This window comes from Micropterus dolomieu, linkage group LG14 (genome assembly GCF_021292245.1).
Source record: "Micropterus dolomieu isolate WLL.071019.BEF.003 ecotype Adirondacks linkage group LG14, ASM2129224v1, whole genome shotgun sequence".
NCBI lineage: Eukaryota > Metazoa > Chordata > Actinopteri > Centrarchiformes > Centrarchidae > Micropterus > Micropterus dolomieu.
In genome coordinates this window covers 1757750-1772970 of record NC_060163.1, presented here as the reverse complement: position 1 = coordinate 1772970, position 15221 = coordinate 1757750, and the positions used below count along the sequence as shown (strand labels likewise).

General features: G+C 39.9%; 2 protein-coding genes across 5 annotated transcripts in view; both read right to left on the bottom strand.

Annotated features, from left to right (window-relative positions):
• The window catches only part of bms1 (BMS1 ribosome biogenesis factor), a 654080-nt gene that overhangs the window by 396891 nt on the left and 241968 nt on the right, over nucleotides 1-15221 (bottom strand). The window lies entirely within an intron of this gene.
• The window catches only part of exoc6 (exocyst complex component 6), a 66651-nt gene continuing 56067 nt past the window's right edge, over nucleotides 4638-15221 (bottom strand). For all 4 annotated transcript variants that reach the window (XM_046069167.1, XM_046069164.1, XM_046069165.1 and 1 more), the window contains 2 exons: nucleotides 13888-14000; nucleotides 4638-11390 (listed from right to left, as the gene is read on the bottom strand). In XM_046069167.1, the coding sequence (XP_045925123.1) occupies nucleotides 11264-11390; nucleotides 13888-14000 (240 nt within the window). In that variant the 3' untranslated portion in view covers nucleotides 4638-11263. The remainder of the gene's footprint in view (nucleotides 11391-13887; nucleotides 14001-15221) is intronic.

The window sequence follows — 15221 nt, the reverse complement described above, 5'->3', positions numbered from 1 at the left end:
ACCTGCTGATCACCTGCTGGACGCCACCTCAAGACTGACCAGAACTCTCCACCTTCACTGCTGTGGAGTACTGTAAACGGTTCGGTAGAGAAAAGTTTGTTTAAGTTATCTGAGGAAGGTTCAAATAAAGGGCAACTGGACTTGGTTCAAGATACTCGAAGAACTTGTTTACATTATGTTTTTACCCTGGTCCATTTGTCCATCCAACACTTTGGTCCAAATATGGGCATCTTGCCCCATAATCAGGTTAAACAGAGCATTTCTGGTCTACCAACCACTCGAACACTTGTCACATTCATACACTGATGAACATCAGTTCTATGGGCATTTCCATCAACTGCTCTCAGGAGTGATGTTTTCTATCCAAAGCGCTCAGTGCCACCAAACCCATTTGAGTAACGAAGAGCATTTAGGGGAAAGGAGACATAGATTATACTGTAAGTGTTTTTGTAAATACCAATACTGTCTTATAAAGCTTTAATCTCTTTTTGTAACCTACTATTTTGGGGTTAAAGGAAAAATATGAAGCTTTATATTTCTTTCTACTTTACATTTTAATTCTTTAACTGTGTTTTATTGATATATTCAGTTAAAATGTACATATGGATGCATGAATTACATGAACTATTACATATCAAAGTAAAATGGCTCATTCTGAAGGCAGGTTAATGGTGTCACGTTTACATGTAGCATGTGTTTACATGTTTACACGTAGCATCATATAATGTTGCTGTTGGTTCTGGACGTCTGAAGAATTATTGGGGAGGCTATAGTTTACAGCAATGCGTCATATTTATGAGTAACATAACTGCACTTAAATATGGTACCTGAGTAAATGTTTGCAGTGATGAAGTCTCTGTTCCACAACATTACAGCTGATTCACTGAGTCATAGTGTTTACTGTTATCACCACTCAGACTTAACTGCAGGAGTTCAATAAACACACACACACACACACACACACACACACACACACACAGAGCCATAGTCAGCACATTTGCTGCGTGTTTGTGCCTCCCCCAGTTCGTGCACTGGATGACCTGCTTGTGACCCTGACATCTCGGTGAACTCTCATGCAAAACCAAGTTCACTGGCTGTTAAACATAGAGAGAGAGAGAGAGAAACAGAAAAAGAAAAGTGAGAGAGAGAGAGGGAAAGAAAGAAGAGAGAGAGAGAAGAGAGAGTGAAATAGATAGAAAAAACAGAGAGCGCATTGCTTAAGCTGATCTGTCTGTTCAGATATCCAAACAGTTAAATAATTGAATGAAGCTGTTGAAGCAGGCAGTCCTAACAGACAGTTCATACTGAGTTTACACTTTCTTGTGCAGTCACTTTAGCTTGTGTCATAATTTAAAAACATGATTATCCCTGTGAGACTGGGCAACACATTCTAAAGCAGGGCTAAACACAGAGTGATTATTGGACTAACTCATCAGGTCAAACACAACTCCAAATGAATACTAACGTTGCATCAGGGTTATTTCTTCACACTTGGGAAAGCTCCTCCAGAGCCACAGAAGATCTGTCACAAGAACTACAACTTAGTCAGTGGCTCTGGAGGAGCTTTTCCAAGTGTGAAAAAACAACCCAAAGTACAGAACGTACTGACAGTAATAAGCTTTCATTTGCTTTGAGCAAGTAAAATGTGAACGACACACTGTAAACTATAGGGCTGGTATGTGTGTGGAGGTCAGACCATGTGAATGTGTTCCTGGGTCAGAGGAGGTATGTGTCTCCTCCTCCTCCCCTGTCTGCCTGCTGTATTGTTGAAGTGAATGTAAAACCTGTTTACTGCCTTGTAAAACCGTTTGATCCCTGCACTAAAATACTTGTCACTCCTGTTCACATGCAGGAAGGAAACACTGCCCCCCCCCTGCCCCTGCATTCACACAGGAACGCTAAATCTGCTGGTTTCACCCAGACATAATTAGTCATGAACTGTGATGTTGGCTTTTGTTATAAGTGATATCCAGGATTGGTTATGTCAAGTAACTCAGAATGTCACCAATAAATTGAACCAGGGACTAAAACCGCACCTACCTCAGAGCAGGCTTGGACTTTCCTGGTGGGCCAACACAACTGTCTTTTTTTGGGGGGTCTGACCGGCCCATAAAACAGGTAGACTGGCCAAATGTTTTTTTCTTAACTGACATTGGACTGGGCCAATCACATCTTTAAACCCTGCGCTGGGCACAGTAAAGAGGATGAGGGTAGTGGAAGGACAGTAGAACTCAGAATAAGCAGAAGCTAAAAATGTACTGGCTGCCTGCATCAACAATATGTGATATGGTCATTATGTAGCAACAGGCGAGGTGGCTGGCCATGGCCAGTGGAGAGGAGCAGGTGTATGACAGGGAAGCTGTGGAACAGTGCGAGCAGGAGGAGAGTGTAGTTTCATGAAGGGAAACGATGATAATAAGATAAGATGCTATCATAAAGTGGGACAGCTACTGCTGGTGCTCACTCGGTCAGTCAATGCCAAATAGCATAAACTTGGTAAGTCAACCCAGGGTTTCCCAATCGAGCCGTGAGTGCGTTCACAGAAAAGGGTTCGTGTTTTCAAAGGGATGACCAATCGCACACATGAACAGGTCTACAGGCAGCAGAGTGGCATATTTTACAAACCAAAAGAAAACTATAATATTAGACAAATAGGAAGTTAAACACATAATCCAGGCTAAAAGTAACACAGCTGCAGCTGCAACACGCAGGAAGACAAAAAACATCTGTTTGAATGTGGAAGTTTACAGGGTCATAATATCACTGCCCATCATTATAGCACCAGTACATCTGACTATAATTACATTTATGTGATCCATAAAATGAATGTGTTGCTTATTCTTATGGCTTGTTTGACCAACTTAACTTGACTATCATAATGTTTAGCCTCACATAAAAAGAACAATGAAACCACTTCATTTAATGACTGTGACAGGTTGGGTGAAACAGATTTGGGAGCAAATTAAAAATAAATATAAAAACCTAATTCAAAGCGGTGAGTAGGCTTACTGTCATATCTTAAAGTACAAGTACAAGGCTATAATGCCTCAGTCAGTCTCTGTTGGATGGTATCGGTGTACAAAAGCATCTCTGCATCACACACATAAAGTAGCCTATAAAACAGTCAGAGGGATCTTCTATGAATGGTAAAGTCATTTTGCAAGAGAACTGATTGGGCAGTGGGCGGTGCTTTTTAATTACGTTGATCTCTTATCTTGAACATAACCTGCTCCAGAGCAGGATAGCCGTTCAGCGTCCAGAAGGATGGTGTACTGGTGAGTGGTGTTCCAGCGATTGTGGGGGGCTGGTCTGGGCCAAAAATGCCAGGGCCGATTTGTTGCTCAATTTCAGCCCTGCCTCAGAGTAGCTCTGACAGTAGTGACGAAGCGTCCTGCACTGACTTTCAGCATCAGAGGGACTACTCCTGGGAGAGTGTGACGCCCCTGTTTCACCACTAAATGTGCAAATTATGAGAACATGTTGTGGACAGTTGCCCTTTGGGTTATTACTGGTGAACTTCAAAATACAGAACATGGCACCACTTTTTTTTATCTGTATTTATAAATAAATCACCATTGTAGGTTGTAAATTAACTCTAGAAAGTTGTGGGTGGAGCCTACAAAATATATTATTCTAATTATATCATTATATTTTAACATTTTAAAACATTAGATAATTGGACATGTGTGTGACATATCCCACATGCAGAGATGGTGTTGCAAACCCTCTGTGGGCTCTGAGGAAATTTATTCCAGTGGTCCACCACCTTTCTGGCTTGCAGTGGTAGAAGTATTCACTTAAGTAAAAGTAGCAGTCTCTTAAAGTAAAAATATAACATTACAAGTAAATTATATTACCTTCTGAAATTATGGAGAAGTATAAAATAGCATTTATAGTAATAAACAAGTAATTTTGGCTTGTAGTATCAGCAGAATGGTGTTTTTTGCTTTCCTCTTTCCTCAAATCTTCAATTTGTAGATATAGACTGGTGGTAGAAGAAAGGTCAAAATGTTAAAGAAGAATAGAACGTAAAAGAAAAAAGAATGTAACGAATGTATTGAGAGTGCACAGTAAGCCTCCGATAAAAACAAACACATTTCTGTGTGTTGGCAGGGTGGCTGCTGTGATAATGGAGCTCTCTAAATGCCTCTCGCCTCATTACATCTGCGGCGACAGGGATCCTCGCATTCAAACGATGACCCAGGCCAAAGTTCACTTGCTGTTTCCCTGTTAGCGTGTGTGTGGTGGGATAGAGTGAGGCACTGAGAGTGAGATGCAAGATGACAGAAAACCTTCACGGAACAAGTGATGCTTCTGTCTTTTTGTGTGAGACGGGGGTGGGCACTCATATCTAGGCTGTGACTGGTGATGCAGTAAAAGAAGAGGCCCAGTCCTTTCTGCACCCTAGTTTCCCTCAGTGGCTCCAGAGGGTCAGTTCAACCCCCCCCCTACCCCAAAAAACAAACATATCTCTCAATGACCTCCTACCTGTACACGCCTGTTTCTACAACTCATATATCTGGTGAATAAGAAATAATATTAATAATTAGAAACCAGAGCTGGAGGACCCTCCAGTGTCCAGGGCTGGACAGACTGACTGATCAGAACAAACAGAATTCTTAACAACAAGCAGATGCTTCTGTTGAATTATCTTTTATTACAGCACACAAAATAAAAATAACAAATTTAAGAAAACATCTCAGTTGGGGTATCTTACTGAGAACAATGACAAAGGTAAAGCAAGGATTCCTTTGGATATTGTGTATGTACCCTCTCTCCACTTCTGTGGAAGGAAAAAAAACAACAAGCTCGCCGTTTTACCAGGAAACAGTTGAAATGATGCCAAATCAAAAGATCCCAGACTGATTCCCTTTGTACTTTGAGTTGTTAGGTAAGTATCTGAATCAACAAAATTCACAAGGATTTTCTTTTGTATATTATATTAATGAACATACTATATCAAATATTTACCTCATCTGGAACTGTATTTCTAATTCCCATGTTTTCTAGGTATATTTGACCATTGTTTTGAAATGACAGAAATGACTTTTACAGCTAATTTGCAACAGCAGATCCTTTTTGAAGGTTTGGTGCCTGGATTTGACTTTTTTTCTCTGGTATGTCCTGCACTTGAAACAAATCAGTAGTATAAAATGTCAACATAACTGCTTTGAGACAGGGTTGTATGAGTTAAAGGCCTGCCTGATTTCTGATCCACTTGTGTATTTTGCTGTTGATGTAAACTCAACACTTCCGCCATGTTTAATTGTTGTCTTGATAAGAAACCTCCAACACCAGAGTCATGCTGTACTCCCCATTCTGCTGCTAGGAGTTTCTTTTTTTTGTCACAGACTTACTGCTTCCATACTCTGATCGCTTCTACTGCTGTTAAGTTACTCTCAATGAAACCCTTTTTTTCTGGCAGGGTTTAAATGTGAAAGCTCTGCACTGACAGTGGCTTAGTGCTAAAACCCCTGACAAAGTAGAAAGAATTGGACATAATTAGTGAATGAAAACACTATTTGTGCTAAAATGAAAAAGTGAGAGCAGCAGAGTGGTGAGTATGACATGACTGTACGGATGGAATTAGTACTGTACAAATGTACATGATGCTGTGTGAGGCATTATGCTACAGGAATTCCACCTATTCTCAGTTTCTTCATCAGCCTTTATTTGTTAGGGCTAGCCCTGATTTTTGAATGCTGAATTTGAATTTGAGAATTTATGGCAAAATGGGCATGAATGCATGGGAGGAGAGGGAGAGCTGAGTGACCAGGCACTGTACACACCTCTGAACCAGGAGAACCAGTTTACACTCATGAGATGAATCCCAGAAAGGAGGTGTGTCCACAGAAAGCCTTGGACTGAAACTGAATTTGGAACTGTACTTTATCTTGGATAATATCTATTAGCAGTTAGTTGAAATCTTTACAAACGTCAAATTGGAATGTTACTCAGGGTCATGCTAGAACATAATATAGCATTTGTATATCTTAATTAACCATGCAAATGAGTGGAGAGAAGGTACCAACGTAAATCACTGAGCTCCTCACAGCTCAAATCAGTGTTCACCAAGTAAGCAACAAACGCAAATTCAAACTCTTATTAATTACATATTTACTTTAGGTGTTGATGGAGGCGCCTATCACAGTGTCAACCTCCAATTCTGTTTGTAGCAGACAAACTGCTGTGATACTTTCTTTACAAAATATGCAGTATATACAGTGGCATTTACACACAACTTTAAAAAAAGGCAAGAAATAAATCTAAACTTTAATCCGTTTCAGTGCAAAAATGCCTGTTGAAAGTGGAGCACAGACCCAAAACATAAATAGAATAGAAACAGTCTCATTATAAAATGTCATCTGGAGTCATGAGCATGTTTTAGGTGAGCATCAACCTGCCTGCGAGGCTGTAAAGGAACCAATTCATTATTGCTGTGCTTTGTGGATATACATGGGTCATGAGATTCTAAAGCTTCATTTCACCCTGAGGACATAAAGAAAGAATTTAGGATGCAAGTTACTGAACTGTTAGATATATAATAATATATGATCACTAATAACAATTCCCCATGTGGGCCTGGTTTTCTTGTTTGCGTGAATCAAGTAGTTTGGTTGTAGAGAAAACTGCAGTTAACGTCACTTAAATAATGTCCTTAACCCTATAACTGACAGGAGGGAGGAATAGGGCATGCACTGATGTCACCTTTACATGATACCCACTGACCACCCTCACCCACCACTGAGTGGCCAAACACTGCTATGGAAGCCATGAAATAGTACAGCTGTGATCCTGGAAGATAAACAAACTAATGTGTAATTGTACATATAAAGGTAATCAGATTAATCAGTGATGTGTACAACGTGCCAGTTGGGCTGTGGATACTGAAATGTCTCCACCTGGTATTAACATTTGATCTGTAATGGATACTGGCATCTGGACATAGGCCTGAGCACTTGCACCTGGTATTAAGAGGTGTTCTCATCTAGATTCTTTCCATACTGTGTTCAAATCTCAATAATCCAAGTAGGGAAGCAGAACTGGTGGACATATGAACAAACACAACGCAAAACAAAACTATGTGGGAGACTCTTGGTGATCTTTTACGGTATGCAAAGTTAGGGTCACATCACAGACGGAGACAGCCAAAAGCATCTGTAGGCCACCAGCTGAGTGCCTTACTAAAGTGCAAATTATACGTACATCCGAATAGCTGCAAGCGACGTAAATTTCATATCTATGTCCATGAGTAGCCCACAATGCAAGCTTGTGTAGACCGTACGATCCATACTGCACGTTTGAAAATGCCCATTCAGACACTCAATGTAGCATAAAGGCAACCACGTGTGCATTTACTGTCTGTGTCCGTGGCTGTTCTGTATATTATATCTGTCTGTTAACTAGTTACTTAAAGGGCCGATATACTCCAAAACAGACAGGCACAGGAAATAGCTTTACAAAATAAGCAGTATATGCAGTAGCATTTACACACAACTTAAAAGAATTAGAATTAATTAGATTAATTTAAGAATTAATCTAAAAGAAAACTTTAATCTGTTTCAGTGCAAAAATGCCTGCTGAAAGTGGAGCACAGACCCAAAACACAAGTCGTTTTAGGTGAGCATCAACCTGCCTGTTTATACCACACTGGGTGTCTACACAGGAAGGTGTGCTTTCCTATAGTCCTACATTTTTAACAGACCCCTTGTGTAAATGGCTAATTAATGAAACTGACTTTACAAGGACAATAAAATATTTTTTAAAGTAATCAGAGCCAGAGGAGAAGCTTGCTATCACTAGTGCTAGCTTGGTTAACCCCACCATTCATGTAACTCGTGTCCTGCACGTGTCCTGAAGTCTACTTCTTTTACCTTTAAAGAGGAAGGCCTTGTCTGTAGCTTATTGGCTTTCAACTAGTTGTATGGATTTTTTTCCTTAAGAATATTTCCAAACAATAGAGACGTGATTTATACATTTATACCTGTTTGAGAACTGACCACAACACACATCTAGAGGTGGTCTGGCTGATCCAATCACATTCCGATAGCTATATGTTCTGTCTGCAGTAACACAAACATGCCCAGATAACGACTGCATGTTAATACAAGGTGACAGTGTTATGTGATCGGGGGCAAATTTCTCATATGGTGACATCACATGCAAACCCTCCAATAGGATTGCTTCATGCAGTGGTCACTATGACATAGCCCAAAATCCTCATCAGACTCTTGAAGACTTTGCTGAACAAACCTGTCCAACCTAATACAATCCACGAGCCTCATTACAGCAATGTCCTTAGTCTGAAATCCTATCTTATCTCAGTTTAGGATGGCGTTTAGGATTTTTAGTATTACAAAAACATGTTTCCTTAATGCATTTGGGGGAAAAATCATATCTCATCTCAGGATAGGAATTTAGCTATTACAGAACCGTCCTAACTGAAGAATTTCCTAAGTTAGGATGGTACAGACCCTGTCCTAAATTCAAAATAACTAAAAAGCTAGCTAGCCAGTGAAAAGTGAAGTGCGACAGCCATTTTCATGGAAACAGGCAGTCAGGTACATTCTAAACACACATGTAGGCGTGACAGGACGAGTGCCGATTGAAGAATCAAGTTTACAGCTCCAATTAGGATTTCTTAGGTTAGAATAAAATACATGGTTTGAGATAGGATAGGACACATGAGTTTAGGAACTGCTTCTGTGGTAGGAAGATATGATTTTAAGAGCAGTTAATAAATGTTTGTGTTTGTTTGTTGTTTTAACAGATTGCATAATTTAGGAAAGTGTGTCCCAAGCAAGATGGACCCAAAAATGCTTCTTTTCAGATTTTCAGCCCCATTTTTGACATTCTCATGTGCAAAGCACGTGAAGATTCCAACTACAATCTGGGTGTCAAAGACTCACCCCCATAACCGCTATCTGCAAACAAGTTCCATCACATTTGGCTGTGACAGCCATGTGTCGTGTGCAAGCACACTCCTCCATGTTCAGTCACTAAGGTTCTGTCTCAGGACGTTGCTTCAAATATACAATGTGAGGCAGAAAAGAAGACAAACAGCAAGCAAAGACACCACTGAGTTCAACAAAACTTCCCTTTTTTCCCCCATGAACATCAGTCTTTGAAGACGTCATCATCCATTCATATATTCTTCTATCATTCCATGACCTCAACGTCACTGTGTTTCTGCACACACACATACACAGTAACAGCAGTTGAAGTGTTGGGACAATGAGTTTAACTTGGTCTTTTCATTTCCATAAACAGGACTCTGTTGAAGTAGATAGATGGTGAAAACCAAATGGGAACAGTGACACATTTTCATGCCAGGCTAACCATCTGTATATGATTCATCACATTTTTTATATCATAGCTATTTTACAGAAACTGCAATGATAGTTAACTAGAAAACCAAGTTACCAGCCACACCAGAAAATGGCACAAGCCATTATTTATACTTCTTAATGATTTGGTGATGCTTGACGCTTAATGACATTGTGACTATTTATACTGGATTTGCAATTCTCTGAAGATATGTATAAATGTCCCGGTAGGTTTAAATAGATAAGGATGTTATGAGTTACCACAGGTCCAGAGGATCCAACAAGACTCAACACCAAGTAAGCCAATTGATTGATTCCATTCTTGTAAAGTAAACAAAAATTATAAACATATACTCACAATCTGTACAACTATAAAAGAATTATTCATGTATGTGAATGTTCTACGGACATTACGATAAATAAGACGATACAAGAGAACATGTTTATAGCTCTAACTTGTTTCTCATCACTGACTTTTAACCATGCCACATGTCCTCAGTGCAGCAGTTTATGCACTGACAGAGCGGCTTTATACAGACAGGACACTACGTCAGCTCTGCGGGTCGTTTGCAATAAATCCGTGGTGCAAATTGATGTGTCAAAGTTGAACTGGACAAATCTCTGCACATATTTACTTAGCCCAGCAACTGAGTCCTTTGATGGCAGTGATTCCATAGAAATGCATTGAATACAGTCTGAAATAACAGTATTGGAATATAAATCAACAGGGAGATCCATTAGAGCCCCAGATCCAAAGGGGTAGAGGATACGAGAAACCTCATATCTTCTTCCAGGACGATTTTTCCTGAAGAAAGACTTATTTTGCTATGTATATGGGTAACTGGGTTTCAAATTTTTTATATTGTCTTTTTAAAATTCAGACCCACAGACTCACAAAACTCAAAATAAGTTCAGTGGTAGTAAAGAAACCTGAAAATCAAACTGATTTTGGAAAAACCATGTTGCTACTTTGTTGTGCCATTACCTGCGTAACCTGTGTCTAACTCGGTTACTTGGTTTCTTTTATGTGTATTTTTGTGTTTCTTTTTTAGCTAACACGAGACCCATGTTAAATGGATGCACAACTGTCACAACGTTGGCTGGATTGGTCATTATTGAGTTATGGCCTCGTATTTTGCCTTTAAATGATGACAGTTATAATAACTGACATCTGATCACTAGATTACCAATAGCCTGATCTCTCTGTAGATTTACAATTAATTTTTAATTCTTCAGACTGAAATGCAAGAAAATGCATTCCACCTTCATCCATGCAGGACAAATGTGCTCTAATCTAATCAGAAGGAGTGTTATCATGTCAAAAGTATAGTATAGGTTTGTGATAGGACAACAGGAAATGGTTTATCCCATTTACCTAGGGTGCAGTAAGTGCTGACCTTTAACCTCGTTGTCCCAGTACTTGAGTGTCACTTCCTCTGCTGTACCAGTCTCTCTCTGCAGCTACAATCATTACACTCTCACAAATGTACAAAACGTAGTTTGTCTTGTCATAGCCATTAAAAATACTTTACAAACATGTTACTGTTCAGTCTTGTGAATAGTCTAGTAAACTGTTTAATATGCGTGTGTGTTATTTACATTGAGTATTCAGTCAGGTATAATAGTAAGGAGAGGATATGACTTCATGTGTTGTCTGTTCCCTGCATGCCTTGTACAGTGTGTGTATTGCTGTGCCTTTATGTTATGTAAGCTGTCTGTCTGTCTGTCTGTCTGTCTGTCACTATGGTGTGTCTGTATGTGTGTGTGTGTAAATTCTCTGTGTGGTTCTTCATCTGTATGTCACTTCATTACCTGTGTAAAAATCTCCTTCCTTTGTGAGTGTTTTGGCAGTTCAGCGTGTGCATGTGACTGCATGCATGTTTCATTCTTTATATCTCTTCGTGACACACACGTCACTCTGGTGTGTGTGTGTGTGTTTAGGAGGACATGCCATTGACCAGGCTCCTCAGTTGTTTGACCACAGTCTCTATCAGCTTCTGTTTGTCTCTGTCATTCTTCCTGAACTGAGAGAAGATGTTGTTCTTCTTACTGGTGTCCTTCATCCTGGACACAGAGAGACAGAGAGACAGAGAGTGTCAAAGAGAGAGAAGTCACAAAAATTGATTCTCTGAGCAGTGTGCTCATAATTTGGATTAGAAACAATTTCTCAATTAGTGGGGATGGAAGACTTTTCTTTGCGGAGGGGCAGTTGCTCCCATACATTGAAGATGTTGTCACACCTAACCTGTGAGGTTTGGTTCAAATAAACTCTCATTTGATGTCATTTGATGTTTAGTTAACTTTGTTTTGGCTAGTGTGAAAGCTGGCAATCAAACTCTGGTATGGACTGTACACACGGACTAAGACTAAAGAGGAGGATCTTGGTCCGTTTCCAAATGGGCACTGGTGCATTTAATTTGTGGTGTGAACGCAAAATGAACCAAGTGAGTGCGAAAATGAAAGAGAGTTCAAATATAGCTAAATTATACAATATCATTTAAATGTGGTCTACCATATTCAGTAAAGGACAAAGTAAAATCATCTGCATACTGGATTATAGCTTCTGAGCTAAATTCAACTGAACAGGCAACATTTTCATCATACAAATGGCTAAAATGGCAAAGGTCAAGGTGTACATATAAGAACAAATCTAGTTACATCACGCCGATGTCATGGAGAGACAATAAAAACAACACATTATTTAAATGAAAATTGTATCCCTGCTGGGCGGCGTGGTGGTATAGTGGTTAGCGCTGTTGCCTCATAGCAAGAAGGTTGTGTGTTCAAACCCCTGTTTCCGGGTGCTCCGGCTTCCTCCCACCCTCCAAAGACATGCAGGCTAGGTGAATTGGTGACCCTAAATATATATACCCTTTGGACTGGCCATAACACCATGTTTGAGCATAGGATAATTCATAAGTGTAGTTGGTAACAGAACACCTTAGGTCAAACATCAGTGATCAATTCTGTGGTTGTCTGCAGGCCAGATTCTCTGCAAGAAAATGGTGGAATGCTTCCTCCGGGTTAGGAGTGAGTTACCTCCCCAAGAGGCCTTTAAGTATCTCAGGGTTTTGTTCATGAGTTAAAGTAAAACGGAGCACCAGTTGGACAGGCGGATTGGTGCGGTGTCAGCAGTAATGCGGGCTGAGCTAGGAGGCAAAGCTTTCAATTTAACCCTCACCTATGGTCATGAGCTTTAGGTAGCATACCGTGCTTAGCCTGCCGAAAATGGGTGGATTGATGGACAGAGGATAGATTCTAAAAAAACAAATTGTTGCCAAAAATATTATTTAGTTACCTATTTAGTTGACTATGACATTAGCATGATGTAATTTTGAAAGTCTGTGAACATTTTGACTCATGAATAATTTCCCTGTTCAGATTACGAAGCCACAATCCACTGTACAGATACCATATACTTCTTTTTAAAGCTGCACTAGAGTTTGATTTTTTCCGCATATTTCTTACCCTCCCTCATCACTGAGATCTGGGCTCAAGATGCTGGACTAGGCTTTAGAATGTAGCTCATGCAGCATCAAACCATGTGGCACTAGACATGTTTTCCTGTTTAACCCAATTACGTGGTTAGGTTCAAGCAGGAATTCAGGAAATACAGCAATGTAATCAATAATGGACTTTAACCTTAACTAAAATATTACAGCTTAGTTCGGAATTTGTGCGGAGCTAAAGAGAAGACAAACTAGGAGGTAGATCCATGTTTAGATTACCAGAGCATGCATAGACAGGACCAAAGACAAGCAGTGAGGAAGCAGCACCTACCCCCTGTAGACTCTGAGCAGCATCAGTTAGCAACAATGAGAGATGATTTAGAGAAACAGAAGAGCAAAAATTAAACCATGACATAAAGAGAGGAGAGGAGAAAAAAGACAAAGCTGTCACATTCATATCTAAGGTTGTCAATTCAAGTTATATGCAAGAATAAATGTAATTTAAGTGCTATTAATGTAAAATAAAATGTTCAAATGTTGCTAAAACCTTCTTACAAATCAGATCACAGAAAATGTTTATGTGTTAGCACGCTAACATTTTCATAGATAATCATGACACCTGATCTGAATTAATCCAAGAGCAATCTTGGAACCTGCAACCAAATCTTGCCTTATAGTTTCTGAAGTGAAAAGGCAATAACCACAGACTATCCCAACTGCCAATCAAAGCGGCCACGTCCTTAATTTTGCATTACTTTAAGCCAGAAATTTTGGGAAAAAAGGTGAAATCTCATCAATGAAAACAAAATGCAACAAAGTGCAATGGAAACAGGCTTTGTGACTAAATCTGTTTATTAATTAGCAGTTTTTATGGCAGAATTACTGGAAATTTGGTAAAAATGCCCCACATTTGGATGGAAACTTGACTACTGTTGAAGTCAAACATCCTAGCACTAATACTAATGTTTTAAGGTTCAAAAGACATTATAGGCTATTTGTTTGTTGGGGACAGCACACTCACATACTAAGCCTCACCCTTGCACAAATGTGAACCGTCAATGCTACTTGGCCATTCAAAAGAGTGATGTTGAAATATTGTAGAGATCACTCACTTCTCCAGTAGAGCCAGGGCAGTGGCTGGGTTCACTCTCAGGTATTTAGAGGTTGGCTGGCCATAGTCTGCCAGGTAAGTGGACCAGTCCCACACCATGAACAGGTCCAGGAGCTATAACACACAAATACAACAGAACATCACTTCAGACAGAACCTGAGAGGGGAACAGAGGAAGACTGATGCTGGTAGCGTGTGAGAGTTTGTTTGGGGATGGTTATGAAGAGAGTGTGTTTGATGTGGGCCAATGAATATACTAAGCCAGGATTGTTTGGGAGGCGGTCAAATGCCCCATCTAAGGGATATAATAACAATACTGTGGAAAAAATAAAGAAACCAAGAACGTCTCTCGTGGCTTTAATGTAATAATGGACTCTGTGCACCATGGACCTCTGTAAAAGTGTTTCTTGTGTGCATATATTTTATTTGTTACTATAAGCTGCTAATTAGATTGATTCAACAGAGTCTTGTTGTATGAATGCATGCAGTGACACTATAGATCTATATATTCTACAAAATTACATTATTTCTAGTTCATCTGGATGTCGCAAACCAGACCAATTTATTGTAGTAGATGTTTAACAACAGCTCCATCACTCTACATAATATTACTTCACTTATCGTAAAACTGATAAAGAGAATAGATGTTGTATGCAATGATCCACTTGGCAGCTCTCAGTCTCACTTTGAATGCTGAGCTAACATTACATTAGCTAATGTTGTTGCTGCTGCTCAGCTCTAAATGCTCTGGAGGTTCTTAAAATATTGATACTATGTGCTTAAGACCCCATCCACACTACTCTGTTTTTGTTTAAAAATGAAGTATTAAAACAAATACTATCTCTGTCCATAGCAGCGTTTTAGCTGTGTATCAGACTGAAAACGCACATCTATTGGCCGTGCATGTACACTGGGCATGCACGTGTCGATGTAAACATGAAGCAGATGGTCTATTCCAGAGGTCACTAATAGGCGGACCGCGGTCCGGATCCGGACCCAGCCGCCGTCCTCTCCGGACCGCCGACCTACAGCCCATTTATTATTGAGACTTACTACCTCGTGACGGAGCGTTTCTATTTTAACCCGCGCAGCTTTTCTAGCATTTACTGTACTGGTTTAGAGGACCAGGAAACTCACAGACCAATCGCATGTGCTCCAATCGTCTCATGTGACGCTGCTCAGCCAATCAAATCTGTGCATACCGAGGCTTGCGAGTCGAGTCCGCGAGATTCACCAGAGACGTTTTGGAAACACACCCGAATTGAGGAGACGAAAGATAAAAGAGATTTCACATGACTTTTAATCAAGAATGTACAGATTTTTACATGTACATTCC